Genomic DNA, 21,501 nt, shown 5'->3' on the forward strand with positions numbered 1-21,501 from the left:
TATGCAAACTATAGCTATAACATACAAATATGATTTTTATGTTTGCTATATGTGAAGCTGCTCTAAAAAGTATATGCCGATATTATTAGTTTCAATACTTCTATCTAAACAGGTTAATGCTTACTTATAAAATTTAATTTAGCACTTAAAAGTGTTTTTCAATACTTGATAGTTATCAACTAAAAAGACAACAAATAGGCTCTTAATATCATAATTGTAGTATTAGCAAAACTGATAATTCCATATTAATATAATCTGATAGAAAATTGGAAGAAGAAAAAAGGATTGAATATGTTATAGTGTATGTACATTAAGAATTACTGTTACATTAATCAGATGGGAATAAGACCAAAAGTGGAAAAGGGAAAAACTCAAAATTATGCATAACTCAAAGCTTATAAGTTTATTCTCTTTTTGTACAAAAGAAATTTGCCGTTACTTTATCAAAATGAACAAGCAATTGAACTCATAGAATATGTTGTTCTTCTTTCTGGTCCTCTTCTATTGTATCTTGCAAGTCTATTCGACCTGCAATAAATAACGCGAAATCATCAATGGGTGTGTTTGGTACGAGGGAAGTCATTTTCTACAAAAGATATTATTAACAAAGATGTGTTTTTCTGCCATTTGGTTACACACACATGCACCAAAACAAAATAAGGGAACTCGTTGGAGATGGTTAGTACAAGAAGTCAAGGAACACGATGAGAAGCCGTATGACTGATATAATGTAAAGATGTGTAATGTGCACAAAGAAGCCGTATGACTGATATAATGTAAAGATGTGTAATGTGCACAAACTCATTTGGGAGAAATGGAAGCATCATGATCAACCTAAAATAAGATATGATAGTGCCCCTCTATGTGTTCCTCGGAGATAGTCCTCAAATCAGTCCTTGGACTCATGTTTGTTCAAAAATCGATAACTATCTAGACCAAAGATCTAGAAAAACTAAGGTTTAACAGCATGCTTTTCGTGGTTCAAATCTAATCTAACGTTGTGAAAATCAAGAAACATGTACAATGCAAGAAAAGTTACCATACCGAATAAGGACACTAATGAGGGAGGCTTTGAATGTCCATTTGAACTCATATCTATGCCTGCACAAATAAGACATGTGTTTGCATTCAGAGGCAGATATATAACATAAAATGAGCAACAGAAAGGGATGTTCAATTTTCTATGATCTCATTCACCCTTCTCTTCAGGGTACCCTTTTCCCAACAGATCCACACTAATGCCTCACGTCCTAGCAAATAAATACTCAAATGTTTTTGCCAAAACTAGCAAGAATTCAAAGGGTGGAGAAGAATACTGCACCAACGCGTGCTTCTATATACTTAAATCTTCTTTAGATACGGTGTGAGCCAGAAAAAGTGTGGAAAGTGTATTTCTACATCATGATTCATGTCAAAGTAACTTCAGACCCCTTCTGTACAATAGAAAGATGCTGCAAAAAATTTAAGATTTAAAAGCAGCAGCAGCACACCTGAAGTTTCAGCTGATTTGAGGATATCTGATTTCTTGAAAGTAAATCCAATAAAATTGGAATCTTTTGATGTCAGCATCTACATGATGGAACAAATCAAAATATATACAAATTATTTCTTATATATTTAAGTGCATCACTACTTCAATCATGTTTACAGTACTTGTTTTATATTCTCGCCCGATTGGCGAAATGTTCATTTTTTTTCTGAGATTGGTAGGAGGGGTTGAAGTATGCACTGTCAAGAAGTAATCGTTACCTTTCGCCAGGGTCCAACTCTTGGTGTTGTTGATGAAGGATCTTCTACCTATAATATAAAATGAAAAATTAGCACAGTCAAAGAACAAAGCAAGCATGGTTTTCAAAAACAAGAGAAGCATCATAATAAAGTAACACATGGAAAAACTGAGATGCAGAAAATTGGAAATTTTACTATTGCAGAATGCCAAGATTAAATGGTGTACTGAGTTGTAATGAAAATGCATGATTTGATAAGAAGCCGAAAGGAGTCCACCGATATTCAATGGTACACAGAAATGCCCAAATTTTTTAAATTTTTTTTTATGTCGAGGGAAACCCGCCGCCGCTACCTTTTTGGTGCGCACAGGGTAAAACCCCTTGGGGTCTACAAAAGTACTCACCTCAGGGAACTTCTCAAAATTTTGAGTATCCAACTCTCCAGTAACAATAGGTTTATAGGCAGCCTCCATTTCATAAAGCATGTCCCAGTTGACTCCTTTGAACCAAGGATGAGCCTGAAAACACAGTGACAAATATTAGTATGAAGACACAAACATGGAGGCAGCAGCATAGCCACTCACAATAGATCTTTGCACACAAAGTACAGTAATTTCATCAATGATAGATGAAAACTGTATGCATTCCATTAAGTGAAACAAAAAATCTAGAATTAAGGAGCATATTTCTGCATATAGTTCCTGCACGGGCACTACTTCATTAGTAGATATTTACCTTTATTTCTTCCACTCCTCCGGTCCCCAATCTTGATTCAACATCGCACAATAAACGACAGATCAGATCCTTAGCCTCATCTGATACTTTTGGTTCGTCTGGGAATTTCAAGCATGTTCTCCAACTGATTATCTGATACAACAGAAACAAATACGATATAACCCGAAAAATGAGTATATTTTGTAAATCTTAACAAGATGCTGAAGCACAATTTTGAAAACATTCCTTCTGAAGAAACTGAAGTCTACAAAAACAACCATTTCAATTCCAATCTTTTCCGATTGCACTGAAAAAGAATTCCTTTAGGAATCTTGGTTTACAAAGCTGCCTGAATCCAATTCGGAGATCAATTTAGAGGCCCCGATTGTCCCTTATTTTCATTCTAACAACAAACAGAAGAGTTAAAATACCTTGCGTGCTGTCATTCTTGGATGTTCTGAACAGAAGGGAGGATACCCAACAAGCATCTCATACAGGATTGCCCCCAATGACCACCAATCACATTCAATTCCATATCCTTTTTTCAACAAAACCTCCGGTGCCATGTAATCAAGAGTTCCAACGGTAGAATATGCCTACAGAAAACATTTCACACATAGGTCAATTGAATTAAGGACTGACCATGGATTGATCAATTAGAAAGGAACAAGAATAAAGCACATAATTTTTGCAAGCTGACACAATTATAACTTGAAAATGCGAAAAGTGCACTAGAATGTGAGTTCATGAATACCAAGGCACGACGGTTGCGTTTCCACTGCTGTATTTGTTCTTTTGGCATTGGCCATGAAGCTCTATCGCCACCAGAATGCCCTTCAGTCCCGTTAATAGACTCTGCATTCATAAGGTCTTCATTTTCCAATAATATTGATGAGTATTTATTTTCCAGGGGTTTACATAAGCCAAAATCTGAAAGCTTTAAATGGCCATTTCTATCTAGTATAAGGTTATCAGGTTTTATGTCCCTGAAAGAAGAATAATTTCTGAATCAGCTGCATGTTGGAGGATGATTGCTAAGCTTTAAAACCATATGCACATAAAAAAGAACAGATAATAACAAAAAACTGTAGCATCAAATTGCAAGACCAAGACACCTAATAAATACAATTGTTAATCAGGAGAACGAAAGTGAGTAATTCTCCAACTAATGAATAAAGTTGTACTATAAGATTAATCAGTAACCCTTGAGACACAGACACGAGAAAACGGAAAACTAATTGTAAGATTGTTCTAAATGCAGGTGCTGCTTCCAGAAAGTTCTTAGCATAGCTTAAAGCAATGGGATATCTGAAAACGCCTCGAAACGTCCTCACTTTAACATAAGTTCCGTAGTATGAGAAGTGCTTTTGGAGATTAGAGACTTTGTTTTGCTCCCACAGCTTCGTTCAAGTGCCAAAGGTTGAGGAGCTTGTAACTTAGGTCACGGGTTCAACCCCTGCATTATTTTTATTTTTTTTTGACAAGGTAAAAGGTGGGTTTAGGAAGTTTCCTCTCTTTGATCACATTATCACAGCCAGTTTGAGCCCTGCTCTAGGCGAAGTAAGCCTCATATTTAAGTGGACAAGGGTAGGGGGCGGCATTATCCTTGAGTTTCCAAGGATGCAATTGGTCCTAAGGTTGGCTCCAGACGGATTTCTCCATCATAAACAAAAAATTATTAGAAAATTTTTACTTGATGATACTCAGCAGAAGAGGAGTGTTATATCAACAGTAGCATGACACTTTTCTGCCAATAGTAATAAACACATTATCATTAATTTGAGCTGCAAAAGGTACAAATGTATTTACTGGCAATCCTAGAGGGTATAGCAAAACAATCACGTAACATGCAAGATCGAACAAATAGGCAAACTATTTAATGCATTGTTAAGATACCTATGTACATAATTGTGCTGATGAATAGACTGAATAGCCAAAATACTCTCAGCAATGTAGAACCGTGCGACATTTTCAGAAAGAACATCTTCTCTCATCAGTAAGGTCATAATGTCACCACCAGGTAAGTATTCCATTATGAGGTACAAGAAATCTGAGTCTTGGAAAGAATAGAAGAGCTTCACTATGCACCGACTATCAACTTCCACAAGCAAATTCCTCTCAGATCTGACATGCTCAACCTAAAAGAGCAGTATAACTTTCATAAATTAAAAAATGTATATAGTAATCTACACACAGAATTTAACCAAGGAACTCACAAATTGCCATTGGACCAATTAAGTGACAACTAACAATTGCTGATGTGCACAAGATATTCATAAACCCAAAAGAGAAAAAAACAGCCTCTTACAAAAAATAATAAATTTCTACCTCTTACTTAGTTCAGTTTTCTTAAGAAGTAAGAGGCAGAAAATGAGGGAAATCGGGTAACCTTTTAAACAATTTTAAACTTTTAATCAAGTAAAAGGTTGTTACTCATTTTGTTCAAGTGTGGATTTGTCCAGAGTAGTGTTTAAATTATTCTTTTATATACCAGAAAGTACATTCCATGCAAGAGATTCATAAGGACAGGTGTTTCTCCATTCCAATACTTAACAAAACATGTTAACTTTTAGACATATATCTTATAAGATTAAATGCTTTTTTTCTCAAAACATGCTCCTCTACTATATATGAAGTTTTAACAACAGCTAGTAGCGGAAACATGGTGATTTTACAAATTATTCAAGCAGCTTCTGCAAGGCCCCGATATCATTGCATAAACATTTCGGAAGAAAATTGTGTCATTATATATTCCGTTTGTCACCTGTCCACGGCTAAGCATGTCCGATTTCTTCAATTTCTTCATGGCAAAGATTTCTCCAGTACTTTTGAATCTACACAACCTAACCTGCATTAAGAAACCAGATAATTTAAGAAAGCACCCTACTGAAATCTGCTTCATCAATGTCCATACGAACATTGGCAGTGTCATGTATGCGGCGAACACAAGGCAAAAGCCCTCTAATTGAAAATCGAACTTTCTGAAGATGTTAAGTGCACATCTGACACAAGCATAGTTCTTCTTTGTATGACATGCTTATAGTAAAAGACCGACTTCCACGTTAGATTAAACCAGAGACCATTGCTTAGAACAACATTCAAGTGCTAAAAGAAGTGGTTGATGTTGTATAGACATTAGATTAAAAGAAAAAGTTATCATATCATATCTTCCCCATTTGGCAGCATCAAGAAAGATTGCAAGATAGGAATTATGATCGGGACGAACACTTCTCTGCAACATTGTCAAAGTGTAAGCCTTGAAAAAAGAAATGTTCGATGCAGATTTTACAGAAGATAACACCATGATTCTCATCTTACCAGTAAAATGATCTATTTGATCCATTAAGAAACAAGCAAAAATATTCTTTATGGCTTTATCATTGCATTCATCAATGACACAACCTTGAAAGATGAATATTCAGTATCTGGACATACAACTAATTGAAGGATCTTACTAGATCACAACTCAAAGAACTTAAAACTACCAAATTTATTTTCAAAAGCTTACAAAGACACAAACTTTAGTCTTACTAATCATTTACAGAAAAAAACAATGCATACTCCAAGTTAATAAAATTTGAGCCACTTAAAAGTACTACTCCAACTACATCCCAAAACAGAATTGGGAATTGTAAGCAGAAATTTTACCTCACCAAAGGCACCTTTACCAATAACAGTCAACTGTTCAAAGTCATCAATCCCAACTTTATGCCTCTGCAATCTCATATACTCAGTCTCCCTCTTCTCCAAATTCCTAAGCATCTTCTCTTGCTCATCACTCGGTACCTGTGCTTCTTGAGCCTTCCTTTGCAACGCCCATCGCCTAAAAATAGCAAAAACAACAAAAGGGTCAAACAAAAATCAACCAAAAAACACATTGCTTCAACTCACCAACTAAATTCCTCAAAAAAAGAACCTTTCTTTACGATCTTGCAAGCCTTGAAGATAATTTTTATAATGATTCTCAATAAACTGCTTAGCAGCAGCAGCTTTCTGCCGTGTAACTGGTGAAGAAACAGTGAATTCAGGTTCCAAATTATTGAAAACCCGATCAGGCTTCATGGGCAAAGCCCCTAATTTCACTGTCCCATCAGCTACACCCTCCATCTCCATTTGATCAACAAAATCAAGATTACCCCAGATCCAAAAAAAAAGACTAGACCCAAGAATAAACAAGTCAAAATAATTAATGGGTATGTATTATTTTCATCATAGTACAAGAATTGTGACAGTTATAGAAGTAGGGGGAATTAAAGAAAAAGGGGAAGATGGTAATGGAAAGCTGTCAATGTCAGCAGGTGAAGGAAGGGGTGGGGGGCGGGTTTGGGGGGTGGGGTGAAGAACCAAGAAGAGCTGTTTGTTAGTAAATCCCAATGAGAGATCTAAGAGATATGAGTTGTTTGTTGGATTGGTGGCTATGAACTGGAGAATTCAATTGAAGGAAGAAGCTTAGCTGTAAGGGAGGTGAATTGGGAAGAGTGAAAAAGACAGAGTACAAGTAGTGAAGCAGAGTTTACAAGCTTTGGATGCATTATGAGTGTTTCATTTTACTACAACATTTGAGTTCAAGTTTGATTTATTTGTAACAAAATGAGATAGTTTTGGCAAGGACATAGGTGAATGCAATCCTTTATAAAGATAGATTTTTTAAAATATAAAAATAGAGATATTTAGTTATAATGAAAAATAGATTTTTAAAAGGGCTACTAATACAATTTGATCTGTTGAAGGTGATTTTGATGTTTAATTTTGAAGAATTACGATTTTATTGGTGACTCATTCTAAAGAAGTTTGTCACCTTTACTTTGATTAGCTAATCAAGTGCATATGATTTGTGTTGATATGCTCGTTTTCATTTGTTTTTGTTAACAGTCACAAAGTCCAATATTATTCTTGCTCGCGCTACTTTTTTTTACTACTTTGACTAACGTCGACATCCCAAGAAGGAATGATTTTTTTTCCAAAGTTGACTTTCTTTATCGAGCGACTCTCTTTGAGACAATAAAAGTGATGGTTAGAATTGAGTTGTCTGAAATAAATGATAAAAAATTTCGGGCTTAATTCTAATAAATATTATGTGAAGTGAGTAATCACTTTGCCTTATTAATTTTCTTATATACTCATAATAACTTATCGACACCAGCCTCCTTCATACTTCAACTAGTGAACAAATATCTTTAAATGGTCGTAATCGTCTTCAGTCAACGTCTACCATAGGCTCGACAAGTTGTCCTCCTAGATTGCTCGAATGTAGTGTATAGGATCTTTTCAATATCGATGACTGTTGATGCAACAAAGGAGAACAACTAGACAAGCGACAAACTATTGTTCATAAGTTGGTCTTAAGTTTGAAAATCGAATCTAGTCCTTCACCTTTCTGGATATAGGATAATCTTTGATTCTCTACGCTCATGATGGTTACAAAATGAAATTCACTCTATTGTCTAATATATATATATATATATATTATTTTAATTTATGTGTCTTAGTTTAACAAAATGTTTTGAGGAAACAAATTTTTTAAATCATGTAATCTAAATTAAAAATATATCATATCTAATGTCTTTTGATTATAATTTCAAATTTTAGGTATATCAGGATGTTTGAAATTTACCGAATTACTAAATATATTTATAGAAAATTATATATTCTCTCGATAATTTTTTTTTAAAAAAGTTTGACACATAATTTTTTATTTATTTTTAAATGAAATATTAGTATCACTTTCAGAGTCAAAATATTGGTTGACTCAATCAAAGTATTGACTTGGTCCTCTTAAGAATGACCAATTCATACCAAGAAATTCTGATTTCTTCCTTGTTTTACGTAAAGGTTACGATTTTGAAGTTAAATTAGGGCAAAGGCTCTATTGACACAATTTATATTATTATTAGGTATTAAACTTTTTTTAAAAAAGAATAAATAAAATAATGAAAATTCGGTAAGAATTGAAGGAGTTGAATTCTGACTTGTATATTATCCATACTTTAGTTTAAGTCATTTTTAACGGGTCAACAATCCATTTATTTATTTATTAGCTAAGCTAACTTTAATTCACTTGAATTCAACTCGACTCACTTATTTGATACCTCAAGAGTTCATCCACGAATATGTGAGATGTTTTATAATGTCTTGCTATATTAATTGATAGAACGGACTATTTTATCTATGATGATCTTGAAGAATATTTATAAATTAATTTTTAGAGTTAGAATTAGGTCAAAGTTCTATTTTCTTAAACCTAAAACTAATGGGTTTTTTTCTGTGAGCTTTTTGGGTATGTTAAAGGAGAATGACTTCTTAAATTGTAAAATGATAACTTTTCTCTTTTGAACTTGAATTGATGAAGTAGGAATAAAGTTATAGTCTTGGTTAAAAATCACAAATTAAATAAATCTATTGTTTGCTTGAAGTTTCTCGACATACTAACATAGATTGAGCTAGAATAGATGATATTCCTTAATCGGAACTTTAAGGTTTTAGTCTGATATAAAGAAAATCTTGTGAGTTAGGGAGCACTTCCCTCTAAAATAATCTTATGTGTGATGAATTTAAATTAATAAAAATTAATATAGGTATCAAACATCAGGAATAGCTATCTGGGAGCAAGGAGTTCATTCGAAACCTTTTCGATAGAAAATTACACCATATATAATTGTTGAATCTCATATGTTTACTTCTTCATATTTTGAACTCTTAATAAAAATTCTGACTCTACCACCTTCGATCATCATAAAAAAAGAAGAAGTTTTTACACGTTAAAATAACAAATTGATATCAACGATAAATAAAATACTTCTAAAATTACAATTACTAAGTAAACTAATAAAACAAATGGAATTTTATAGCACCGATGAATTAGTGGAACGTCTTAGAACTTTGGATACTTTTTTTTTCTTCAAATGTCACAATCTACAAAACAAAATATCTAACTTGGGAATGTGATATGTTCAACTCAATAAAAAGAGGTGTCACTTTTTTACAACTTTAATTAATTCTTCTTTATCACTAATAATTAGTGGGGGATTAAAGGTAAAGTAAATTATTATTATTATTAGTTGACTTTGGAAAAGACAATTGCTGAAAAAAGAAATATCAATAATGTGAATAATTTATTTTTTTCATGGGACCATCTAAGGCTTTAAAAGATTTTTGATATATAAATTTGGCAATATGCACTTCACATGGACATAAAAATTGTCACAAAAAAATATTCTAAAGTGTTAATTGGACCGTCATATAAATTGGTTAATTAATAAGACAAGAAAAAGAAATATATGTCATGAAGCACTTATATAGATGGTACTTTCCATATTGAGATTTTTAAAAATTGTTCTATGAAATTAATTCACTATTTTTAGAAAATTGAACTTTAGAACATTTCATTCTCAACTAAAAGTTTAGTATATGTTTCTTGTACGACACAACAATATATAGTATGAGATGCAATATTCTCTTATCATAAAATAGAGAATAATGTGATGATGCGTGTCAACTAACGAAAAAATATATTGATTCATAAGTTAAAATTAAAAGCGAGTTAATGAACATACATCATTCAAAGGTCTGAAATAGTTTTTTTACCTACTTATTTAACAAATTTATATTATTTTATTCAGATTTTATCATAAATATATTGGAACCCATAATGACTATTATTATAGTTTGAGTTTCAAGATCAATTGTCCACAACTTTTAAATACAATGTATCTTGTATTTGTCATATTGAGGAAGATATGCATTGAAAATGTTTCATTACGTGTTGTAGTAGGCAAAATATTTGGGGTAAATTAAGGAGGGGATCTTAATTAAAGCTAGTTGTATTTAATTACTTACTTCATTTCAAAATAAATGATATTTTAATTTGTCATTCTATTTAAAAATAAATAATATTTTAGAATTTTGAAAAAGAAATTGATTTTTATTTTATTAAAATTACCTTTTTTTTATATAACTAAAAATCATTAATTAACTTTTTCTTTAATTAGAAACATGTTAATAAAACACTTCTTATTTTATAGGATCGTTTAGTTTCTTAAGAGATGTTCAAACTAAAAATTATCGCTTATTTTAGAATGACGGGAGTATAAACAAAGAAACTTAGTAATGAGATTACTATGTTGAAGTATTGATATTAACATGGGTTGTGGTATAGTGCTAGGACTGTTTAACCTTTAATCAGAAGTTTCGAATTCAAACCTTAAATATGGAGAGAATTTTGTTGGCGAGTCACCCCCGAATGAGATCTGCAATGTGAAATTTAAATTTAGTCAAGGCTCCAATGCATGCTCTGAATACCGGATGAAAAAAAAAAAAGTTGAAGCATTCATGGCCACTACAAATCTCACGTGTGATTAATATTGTTATGACGGTGGCCAATGTCCACGTGTGAACTCTGCAGAAATAATGAGCATTAGCCCACTAGCTTGTTGGGCACATTGGAACAATAAAGACACGTTAACTAAGCCCAATTGATCCGATGAATGAAATGAACCCACGTTGGTGAAATACGAGCTTCTTAATTATATATGGCTTGAATAATTCCTTTTTCTTTTTCAAGCTAGCTTTTCGAACGTGAGTTAAGCTTTATGCCTAATTTGACATGGTATCATAGCCAGATCCTACACACACCAGACAAGACAATGACACTTGGAATAAAAATGTCCAAATCTGGGCATGGGGATTGGGGAGGGAGTGGATAAATGGAATGAATTCACATCGGTGAATGACACAAGAACCGGAGACTGTATCACATTCTCGACTGAATTTAGATTTACAAGTCTCATATTAGGTGGTAAAGTACACTCTAACAAGAATGACTCCATACCAATGACTCGAATCCGAGATTATGGATTAAAGGATTGGAATAAAACATAGGATCATTCTGCTGCTTGAAAACCTAACAAGAACAATGCCTCTCAACTCCCAAACTGCTAGCATTGGACAAATTTACCAGATTAAGCCTAATAACATATAAGTTGTTCAATCACATAATCATCAAGCACATTTGGACTCTAACCATACACAAACTCACATTTCATGGGTTAATCACCAAAAACATCTTAAGAATCAACAAAAAGCAAGTAGGGCCTCCAAAATGTATCATTCATATTAACTTCCACAAAGATCTTCTTTGGCTCATAACAACTGGTGATCTTGAAAAAGGAAGAAACACACATATTTACAAGAGAGACGAGAAAAGTAGCATTGGTCAATTTCTGTCCAAGATTTACCAGCTTTTGTCCCATCAGAATACCTCTGTGATTTCAACATTCTGTTGATTATTTGGTCTTTGTTCAATCACATTGTTGCTATCTTTAACTGATCTCGATCCTACTATTCTTGTATAGCACTGAGTTAGAACCAAAGAAGCCCATCTAAGAACTACATTTGCACTATTTGTAATTATAGAGCTTAAATATAGCCAGTGTTTTCTGACTAAACGAGCGATTGAGATCAAAAATACAATTCCACATATAACACCTGAAATAAGTAATGGACCTGAGAACAACTCTGGTCCTAATCCAGGATCATGTTCCACAGCTGATGAAGAAGAGCAATTTGAAGAAATAAGCATTTGTTCTTCTAGTTGTCTGATCTCTCCACTCTGCGAGACTTTAAGAACAGCTTCTGAGATATCAACTGCTAAGGGAGAACCCTTTGGAAAGACCTGATAGATTAAAATATCAAAAAGTCAGAAACTAGTTAAGAATTTAAATAGGCTAACAAAAAGGGTTGATTTTGCATAGGGTCACCAAACTTGGCCCATTATGATAGAGTAACTAAATTATGGTGTCAATTATAGTAACTATAACAGTAAAAATCATTAAATTTTACCAACTAAATTAGCTTTGTCACATTAAAGTAACTTAACTTTACTTGCTGTATGAGTACAGTCACTATACGACAAAACCATTAGTAACTTACCTTACTATTATAGTGAGTAAAGTTTGGATTTCAAGGTGACAAGAATGTGACTTTACTGTTATAGTGGGTGAAATTTGAATTTCCAGGTGACAAAAAATGTGACACTACTATGATAGTGATTAAAGTTCAGTGAGTATATGTGAAATAAATCCGCTAAAGATGGAGATCACAAGCAGATTGAAAAGCTAAAAAGATGCAACTTTGATCTTACAAAGCCAAATCCACCAAGTTTATAGACCGGTCCTGACTTGGTGTAACCTTTGCAGAACTTAGCAAGGAAAACTTTGGCATGTGGAACTACAAAGAAAGCAGCAGAAATTTCTCCCTTCTCAAAAGCATCAGGGTAGTCATTGATTGAACTGATTTCCTTGATGTTCTCTGGCTTGAATTGCAAATTCACCAGATATTTGATTATAAATGACTTGTTATTGCAACCAACTGCAGCATTGGTCCTTAGAAGATAGTCAACATTTAGTACAGAAGGTTCCAGCCTAGGAACTGTCATAATGGAGGAAAGAAGTGCAGTAAAGCAAGCTGTGACAATGACAACTACACATAGCCATGTAGTCAGCACAAGTCGAGATAGATTGCTTCTGATCACTTCTCCTGTAATGATTTCCCAATTGGAGTTATAAGCTTTTGAATTAGACCAAAGTGTAAGCAGTAGTTTTGTATATCTTTATTCTAAACGGAAAAAGTCCAAATTTATTTCTCCATTATACAAAATATGTCAGTTTTTACCCTCTGTTGTACTTTGGATCTTTTATATGTTTACCGTTAGCACATCTTCTCGGATTTGCCCTAGACTTTAAGGAAGCTCCACATAGATAAGGAAGGATCCCATGTGTCAAAGCATTTCAGTAAAAAGTTCAGAATTTACTCAACTACTTTTGACTATGGTTTAACATTAGTACATTACCATCTGTTATACTTCAGATGGAGACAAATACTAGAAAATTTGCTAACAAAAAGAGTATAACAAAGAGGAAGATTAGGATATTTCATATAGTAAAAGAGTACTTTTTTTGCCCTTTTTTCTGTTCTCCATTCGTTCCACTTTATTTGACATAGTTTGACTCCACATGTAGTTTAAGAAGAGAAATAAAGACTTCTAAAACTTGTGGCTTTAAACATGTCATAACATTCATTTGCTATGAAAGCTTCTCATTAAGGAAATATAAAAATGGGACATTGTTTTTTGTACGAACTAATAAAATAGTGTGAAAGAAGATGATAAAGGGGAAGCATAATGCATTTCTAAGTTTGAAACTTACTTTGTGAAAAAGAGAGAACAGTGACAGAGAACCAAAGCATGGATCCAATAAGCTGAGGGAAAGAACCACTGAAATCCGGGTTGTCATTTACATACTCATTTAACCAGATGACAACTCCTGTAGACATGCTCATCACTGCCAGCAGAATCCACAACTTCAACTTGAAGGCCTTAATAACAATAAACTGGGTCTTTTTGAGTCGTGGTCTTTCAGTCACTACCATGACAAGTCCAGAGTCAATATAGGGCTGTGAAAATTCTGCACGCTCATAGCGATCAGGCAATATTTCTGTGTCACCTACCGCTGCATCCAGACTCTATTCATGAACTGGTGAGTATTTGCAGATGTTAAAAAGAAAAACACTAGCAACAATGAGTTCCAAGTAGCAGATTTTACTAATTGATGATGAAGAAAATCTTAAGGGAAAAGGGTCAAACATACCCCCCGCTATACGAAATATCTCAACTTTACCTTCCCTTATACTTTGGGGTCATTCATACCCTTGTCCTTAGGAAATGACCAAGACCATCACCAGATTCATCTCAAGAAGAGGATTCCAAAATACTAATCAAAATTGAATTTTGATGTCATTTGCCTTGCCATTACTTCTGGTACTTTCTACTGATGATGTTGTTGTCAAATGAATTGAACTGTTAGTTTATTGAGAATAACTCTAGTATCCTAAGTTTTTTCAAGAATAGCATTTCATTTGACGAGAGGTTTTTTGTTACCCTTGACCTTACCCGATCTCCAATTTGAAGTATAGCAGATAGTAATTTTTAAAAGTATATTACTCCCTCCGTTTCAAAAAGACTGACCTCATTTCCTTTTTAGTCTGTTTAAAAAAGAATGACCTCTTTCTTTTTTTGGTAACATTTTAATTTCAGCTTTTCACGTCGCATGTTTAAGGCCACAAGTTTAAAGGGAAATTTTGTGCATTTGACATAACTTTAATTTAGGACCACAAGATTCAAAAGTCTTCTTTATTTTCTTAAACTCTGTGTCAAGTCAAACTAGACCATTCTTTGTGAAACGGAGGGAGTAATAGCTTTCGACCTTTTGAAGTATTTGGACATGTGGAATCTACACAGTCCAAGATGCAGCTTGTAAAAGTCAAGGGAAAATACGGGATAATTTGCTATCAACAAGGGTACGAGGGACACCAAGTATAACAGAAAGTAAAAGTGAAAAGTTTGTATAGCAGAGGAATAGTTTTAGTAACAATGACAACAACACCAAAATACTCAGTATAGTACCACTAGTGGGGTCTGGGGAGGATGGGTTGTATGCGACCTTCCCCCTACCTTGTGAAGGTAGAGAGGTGGTTTCCGATAGACCCTTGGCTTAAGTATATCAAATAAAAGTTCAAGTTTGTAAAGCAAACATATTCGAAGAATTCATACTGAAAATAATGAAGATTAGAATAGTAGCAGCAACAAAATAATACGATAACTGAAGGAACGGAACAACCAATAATACTAATAACAAAGAATAAGATAGTAGGAGAGTAATAATAATAATACAGAAAAAGAAAACTAGACAACATTACTGACCTTCTATCCTAGTCCTCGACCTCCATATCTTCCTATCTAGGGTCACGTCTTCGGTGAGCTGCAACTAAGTCATGTCCTATCTAATTACCTCTGCCCAAGATTTCTTTGGTCTATCTCTACCTCTCCTAATACCCACTAAAGTCAACCTCTCGTACCTCCACAGTGGGGCACTATGCATCTTCTTTTCACATATCCGAACCATCTCAACCTCGCCTCTCCCATCTTGTCCACCACAGAGGCCACTCCACCTTGTCCCAAATAGCTTCATTCTGATCCTATCTCTCCTAGTAGCACATACATCTATCTCAATATCCTCATTTATGCTACTCCCATATTTTGGGCTGGCGAGTACTTGACCGGACAACACTCCACCTCATGCAACATAGCTGGTCTGATCACCACTTTATAAAATGTGTTGAAACTTTTTCCAAATTTTAAAATTTGAACCAGAAAATGCTTAGAAATGCTACACACTAAAAGCAGATGCAATGGTTAAGTTAGAGTCATACATGTACATACCTTGTTTGAAACTCCTTCAACCATTTCATCATAATTACCATAGAAGGGAACAAGAACATAGGGCAGATAATATGGAAGTTGCCTTACTGCTGCTTCAAAAACATGAACTGAAAATCCATCAATCAGAGTCTCATTCCTCTCTTGGTTAAATTTAACTTTCACAAACTGATTAAATGCACCCCTTGCCGGTACCCCAATCCTAAGTGGTTTTTCTAGGCCACCAATTGTCCACCCTTTTGGAACAGTTTGCTTACCACCAGGCCACAAAATTGACCCCAAATCCCCTTCTAAACCGTTGCCAATTTTCAACTTCATCCCATTGTATTCAACAAGATCCTCAGAAAAACCAAACTCTGGTGACCAAAATGACACTTCTCTGTAGCTTTTGCCAATCACATTAATGATCCTGAAGGTTGGCTTTTGATATAACATGCCATTCTTGAAGCTAACTTTCCCACTTAAACCTTCAAAATCACTCAACAAAATGTTTTTCACTAGTTCACTTGAATCACTTCTGGATAACTTCTCCATGGCTTTAGCAGTTGCCCATGTTGCATCATAAGCCTTGAGAGCATCTGCGCTAGGACTTGGATACCCTTCTTCTTCTTCAGGATATTCTGATCTGTACTTTCTCCTGAACTTAACATTGAACTCTCTAAAAGACTCAGTTTTTTCATTAACATTTGCCTTAAAACCAATAACACCTTGCATGTTCAGTAAAACAGAGGGTTCAACAGAGTCAAGAAGACTTGCCATATTGTCTGAAACAATCCATACATAATCCTTCCCCATCATTCCCATTTCTGTTGCCACCTCAAAAAGAACCAAACCAAAGTGTAAAGAACATTGTGCCACCACAAAAACTTTAACATTCTTGATTCTTAACTTCTCCAGCTCTTCTTGAATGAAAGATTTTGCATTTGAAACAGAGAACAAAGGAGGAAAAGCTAAATGATATTCAATAGAAGAGTCAACAAGTTTGAGTGAATCAGAAAGGTGAGTGATTAGCCCAAAATCCAAATTGGAGAAACTGTTACTAATTTCATATAAAGCTATCACCTTTCTCCATTTGAAATGTCCAATCAATGCAGCAAAGCATTGCATTTGGGATTTAACATCATTACTCATTTGGATTAGTGAAGGTAGTTCTGTGAGTAATATTGTCGAATAGGTGGCAGCTGGACTTAGAGAAATAATGGGAATACCCTTGTAGGCTTCATCATCAAAGTCAGAAAATACAGCAGCTTCTTGGTGTGTCAATGGTCCAAGGATGGCATGTACTTGCTTCTTGTTGGCAAGATAAGTCGCTGCAAAATTTTAAGGTCAGTTGGGTCTCTTTAACATAGTTTTACATAATATGGTCAAACACTTCAATACGATATCAGAATAGATAAAGATTATAGAATTGAGTTTTACCACCATTCTTTCAATGTGTCAATTATCGAAGACATAACTAAATAAATAAAAGCTTGCTCTATCTAATGATTTAAGTTTTTTAAATGAGTACAACAATTTTTTGTTATTGAATCAAAGCTAAATCCAAAGGTCAATGATTTAAGAGGGAGGCTAGGGATGTACAAAAATCGAATCGACCCAATTAATAGAATCGAAAAAATATTATTGATTTATTGTTATGGGTTAACGAGTTTTTAATGGTTTTACAAAAAAAATTATCAAATTTGCGATTTGATATTGGTTTTTAATATTGAGTTATTGGATAAATCGATAACTCATTAAGACTGTAGTAATTTACTACTTTTACCTGTACATAAATATTAATCTCAGCATCTTACTAGTTAATAATTAGTGTCTTTGCCCTTTAGCCATAAATTCACACTTCACAGTGACTTTAAGTTCACAACTTTACATTATATAAAACGTCAAAATCTAAAGTAAAAACTCTATTCCTCTTAATTTCTCTTTGTGTTACACTTGTATATTGTTTCTATTTTATGAGCAGCTGTAAAGTTACATTATTATCTTGTCGCATCAAATTTGTTAGAGAAGTCATATATTTTTTATAAGCATTTCTTATTGGTTAAACCGAAAATTGAACCGTTAAAGATCAAAATCAAAAACTAATAAAAAAATATCTTATTGATTTAGCGTATTTAAAAAATGAAATCCGATAAATCAAACCGACCAATAGGAGGCATAGGCTATAGGGTAGTTACAGAGTCTAATAATCAAATCTAATGGTAGTACACATTAATTATTTTTATACTTTGATGTGAAAGGATAACTACTTAATAGTATAAACAAGTATATACTCTTGATTTTTGAGATTGTTTGGTTCACAGATTAAGTTATTTTGGTATTATAACTTTGAAATTATGATTTTTGGACTAATTTATCTTTAACAGGGATGTGGGATAAAATAACTTTAAGTTTTATGAGATAATGGTGGGATAAATTATATTTAACCAAACAAAGTAAAAATTTAATCACAAACTTAATTTAGAGATGTTCCACCTTGTGTCACGAACCAAAACAACTTGAATGGTATAACTAATTGGCAAAATGGTCTGATGAACCCTTATACCTGTATGTGTTTGTATTCCAAACCCTCCTACTTAACATCTTGTCAACTAAACCTTTAAACTCGTTAAAACACTATATTTTAAATATTTTTCTCATTAGATCTTTGTGCGTGTAATCCAACTTCTTACACATGTAATTCCATGTCATTTTTCAATGACACGCCAGAAATTAAATATTAAGAAAATCAAAAAAATCAAATATTTAATTTTTGTAAATTCTATTTTTTTTTTAATTAGTCATGTTCTTCAACCTTCATATATTCTTACAATTTGAGCACCAAATTCATGCCAAATAAATGAAAATCTTCTTTATTTGACTTGAAATTTCAACTACAAGTTTACTAACACAAATCCAATGAGCCTCAATCACAAATTTGAATTAATTTCACAAATTCATAAGACTCATTTGTTGTTCTTCAAGCTTTCTCAAACTTATCAATGGAGTTCTCAACTTTTTCAATACCCACCATCACCCTTTACGTTAATGCATATCTTACCTCCTCTTTGAATCTAACTAACACAAACAATGGTTTCAACTTTTAAAATAAAAAAAGACTAAAAATTTAGGAAAATGGGGGTTGAAAAAATAAATTAATGGCGGAGTTTTGATTTGTTGCAAAGAGGAGAATAGGTTGAAGAAGAAAAAGAAAGTGTATGACGAGTGATTTCGAAAAAAAAAGAAGAATGGGTATGATGAGTAATTTTGTTGAAGAACACGAGAAGAAAGTTTAGGATTAGGGGTGGGAAGAGTGTTGGAGAAGAAGAGAAATTGGGGGTGGGGTGGGGTGGGGCGGGATAGGGTGGGGTGGGGTGGGAGTGGGTTAATGAAGAGATAAGTTTTTTTTTTTTTGATAAAAAATAATATTTTAAAATAAAATATAGTGTATTTACGTGCTTGAAAGCTAGTGTATTCACACATTTTTCCAACTCAACAATATGTATGTCACATAGATTTAGTCAATGGTTAGAGGGTTTTCAAATATTGTGTTTTAATAAATTTAAGGATCCAATTGATAAAGTATAGAGTAAAAGGGTTCAAAATACAAACGCATACAAGTATAAGGGTCTATCGGACCATTTCACCTAACTAATTTTAGTATAAACAAGTACTATGCCTTTTGAGTATCTAAAAAGCTTGTTTACTCTCCTCTTCTCTTTATGAACCAATTAGTATTAAATGACTTGTGATAACAATATACTCACTTATAAACTTTTCATATATGTATGATATATACATGTTATTTATACTTAAAATTACCATAACAAAATATTTGTTTAATACAACAAGTTTTATACAAAAGATTATTTTTCCTATATAGGTGAAAGTGTGAACCAAAAGGACTCCTTATGAGCTTGCGAGGACTTGATGATGTTCTCATCACTTCCTCATTACCTCTATATCAAAATAGGTTTTGATCGAAGATTTGAAATTTATGAATTGTAAATTTTATAATTTGTACATATATACTAGTAAAATGATTTATTTATTTTTTAGATAAACTAGTATATTTAACACTATTTCATGCCCGGGTAAGAAAGTAAAGAAAATATATGATATATATATATAGAGAGAGAGTAAGAATTTACCAAGGGAAGCTGCAGGACCATGAGAATAATAAGCAAAGTTGAAACCTAACTGTGAACATTTGGAATTTTGGGCAAGGAAATCATCAACAGCCATTTCCATAGCTATCTTTTGCTCTTTGCCAACTCTTGTTGTTGGATTAATAATTGCTCCTATTCTCCATATTATCATGTTACAATCATCATATATTGAATCATTAACATCATTTTTGTTATAAGCCAATGAAAATGCTACATGATGAATCAATAAGAAATAGACCAACAAGGAGAAGACAGTATTAGTAGTAGCACTTCTCATTTTGCTATGGCTAGACTATTGGTTGGCGGTTGCTGTGTCATATATGAAGGAGCTGAAAGAAGGTCCCCAATAATTTATGTCTCAGTTTCAAACAAGTTGAAATTGATTATATATATATATGAATCTTTGTTTGAATTCATATCATATCATCATCATAACAAATCAAATAAAATAAAACTGAAAGAAACATTAAATAATAATGATAATAATGCTCCCTCTGTCCCTAATTACTAGTTCACTTTTGAATTGACACATCTATTAAGAAAACAATTATTGACATAGCGAGTTTACCGTTTTACCCATATTAATTATGATGTGGATGAGTTAAAGTTTTCAAGAAGTTCTATCTTTTTTAAAGTAATTAATTGAGGATATTATAGGTAAAAAAAGTTGTTCTTTCTTGATTTGTCAAAATGGATAATTAATTAGGGACAACTAAAAAAGGAAAGTGAACAAATAATTAGGGACAAAGGAAATAATAATAATAATTAAAGTTCCGTTCGAGTCTAAAACTTATCCACAACTAGTAGTTATCACCTATATGGATCTTTTTCTTCCATTGTATTTTATCTTTAGCTAAGTCTGTATTGATATCAAATATTTGAAGGTCTTTCGAGACCAATTCCTTCCATATGATTTTAGGTCTAGCTCGTCCCCCTTTAATACCTTCACTTACCATAGTTTCACACCTACAGATTGATATATCTATAGATCAACACAAAATATGTCTAAACTATCTCAAGTGACCTTCTCAATTTTTATCCTCAATATATATGCTACTTGCACTTTCTGACTAGGAGATGAACCAAGATCACTTTTTGTTTTCCTTTTAACTTACACTTTATTATCAGTTAGTTGCTACCTCCTACCGGTATCATTTATCAATACTATTCCTAAAGTTTTGGGTATATGAAAGAATCACTAATTATAATATATTTGCTTTGTGTCTGTTTGAAATTTGTATCTTTGATTTTCTATAATCTTCACATATTTCATTGGTCCCCAGCCCAATTGCAGAAGGACAAAGACTTTTTATAAGGAAATATAAACTTGACCTTTTCAAATAATCTTCCTTAGGACTTGTTCAAACTGACTGGACATAATAAGGTCGGTGTATACTAGTCAAGCTACTGCAACTATATTGCAAATTAAATTCAACAAATCCATATATAATTAGTGAGTTAATATAAATATGTCCCTAATCACTACTACATCAATAATATAGCAAGTTCATCAACTCAACAAGCCTAGTGTTAATTGTTAGGGTTTTGCCCTGATTTTCTTACCATAATTTAAGATTTATTTTTCCTTAAAGAAAAGACAAAACATTACCATAAATGTTTTTACTTTTCTTGAAAGGAAAAT

The 21,501-nt window shown here is 33.0% G+C and overlaps 2 protein-coding genes across 2 annotated transcripts; both read right to left on the reverse strand.

Annotated features, from left to right (window-relative positions):
* Positions 1-271: 271 nt before the first annotated feature.
* On the reverse strand, positions 272-6,978 carry LOC125854947 (uncharacterized). The gene is made up of 12 exons (XM_049534555.1): positions 6,358-6,978; positions 6,090-6,264; positions 5,206-5,289; positions 4,338-4,579; positions 3,196-3,427; positions 2,873-3,037; positions 2,463-2,594; positions 2,132-2,245; positions 1,750-1,797; positions 1,491-1,569; positions 1,045-1,101; positions 272-528 (listed from the first exon to the last, which is right to left on the reverse strand). The coding sequence occupies exons 1-12, from the start codon at positions 6,552-6,554 to the stop codon at positions 467-469; spliced, it is 1,587 nt and encodes a 528-aa protein (XP_049390512.1). The 5' UTR covers positions 6,555-6,978; the 3' UTR covers positions 272-466.
* A 4,449-nt stretch (positions 6,979-11,427) lies between these two features.
* On the reverse strand, positions 11,428-20,150 carry LOC125854547 (glutamate receptor 2.9-like). Its single transcript, XM_049534132.1, has 5 exons — positions 19,842-20,150; positions 15,715-17,021; positions 13,643-13,958; positions 12,580-12,974; positions 11,428-12,111 (listed from the first exon to the last, which is right to left on the reverse strand). Exons 1-5 carry the CDS (start codon positions 20,134-20,136, stop codon positions 11,689-11,691), a joined length of 2,736 nt encoding a protein of 911 aa, XP_049390089.1. The 5' UTR covers positions 20,137-20,150; the 3' UTR covers positions 11,428-11,688.
* Positions 20,151-21,501: the final 1,351 nt, after the last annotated feature.

Source organism: Solanum stenotomum, chromosome 2, assembly GCF_019186545.1.
Source record: "Solanum stenotomum isolate F172 chromosome 2, ASM1918654v1, whole genome shotgun sequence".
Classification (NCBI taxonomy): domain Eukaryota; kingdom Viridiplantae; phylum Streptophyta; class Magnoliopsida; order Solanales; family Solanaceae; genus Solanum; species Solanum stenotomum.

Coding starts and splice junctions, on each gene's coding strand:
- LOC125854947 (XM_049534555.1), bottom strand. CDS start 6,554: ATGGAGATGGAGGGTGTAGCTGATGGGACAGTGAAATTAGGGGCTTTG. Junction 6,265..6,357: donor TTGCAAGATCGTAAAGAAAG/GTTCTTTTTTTG, acceptor TGCTATTTTTAG/GCGATGGGCGTTGCAAAGGA. Junction 2,595..2,872: donor CAAGAATGACAGCACGCAAG/GTATTTTAACTC, acceptor CTGTTGTATCAG/ATAATCAGTTGGAGAACATG.
- LOC125854547 (XM_049534132.1), bottom strand. CDS start 20,136: ATGAGAAGTGCTACTACTAATACTGTCTTCTCCTTGTTGGTCTATTTC. Junction 12,975..13,642: donor TGTTCTCTCTTTTTCACAAA/GTAAGTTTCAAA, acceptor AAATCATTACAG/GAGAAGTGATCAGAAGCAAT. Junction 12,112..12,579: donor AACTTGGTGGATTTGGCTTT/GTAAGATCAAAG, acceptor TTAATCTATCAG/GTCTTTCCAAAGGGTTCTCC.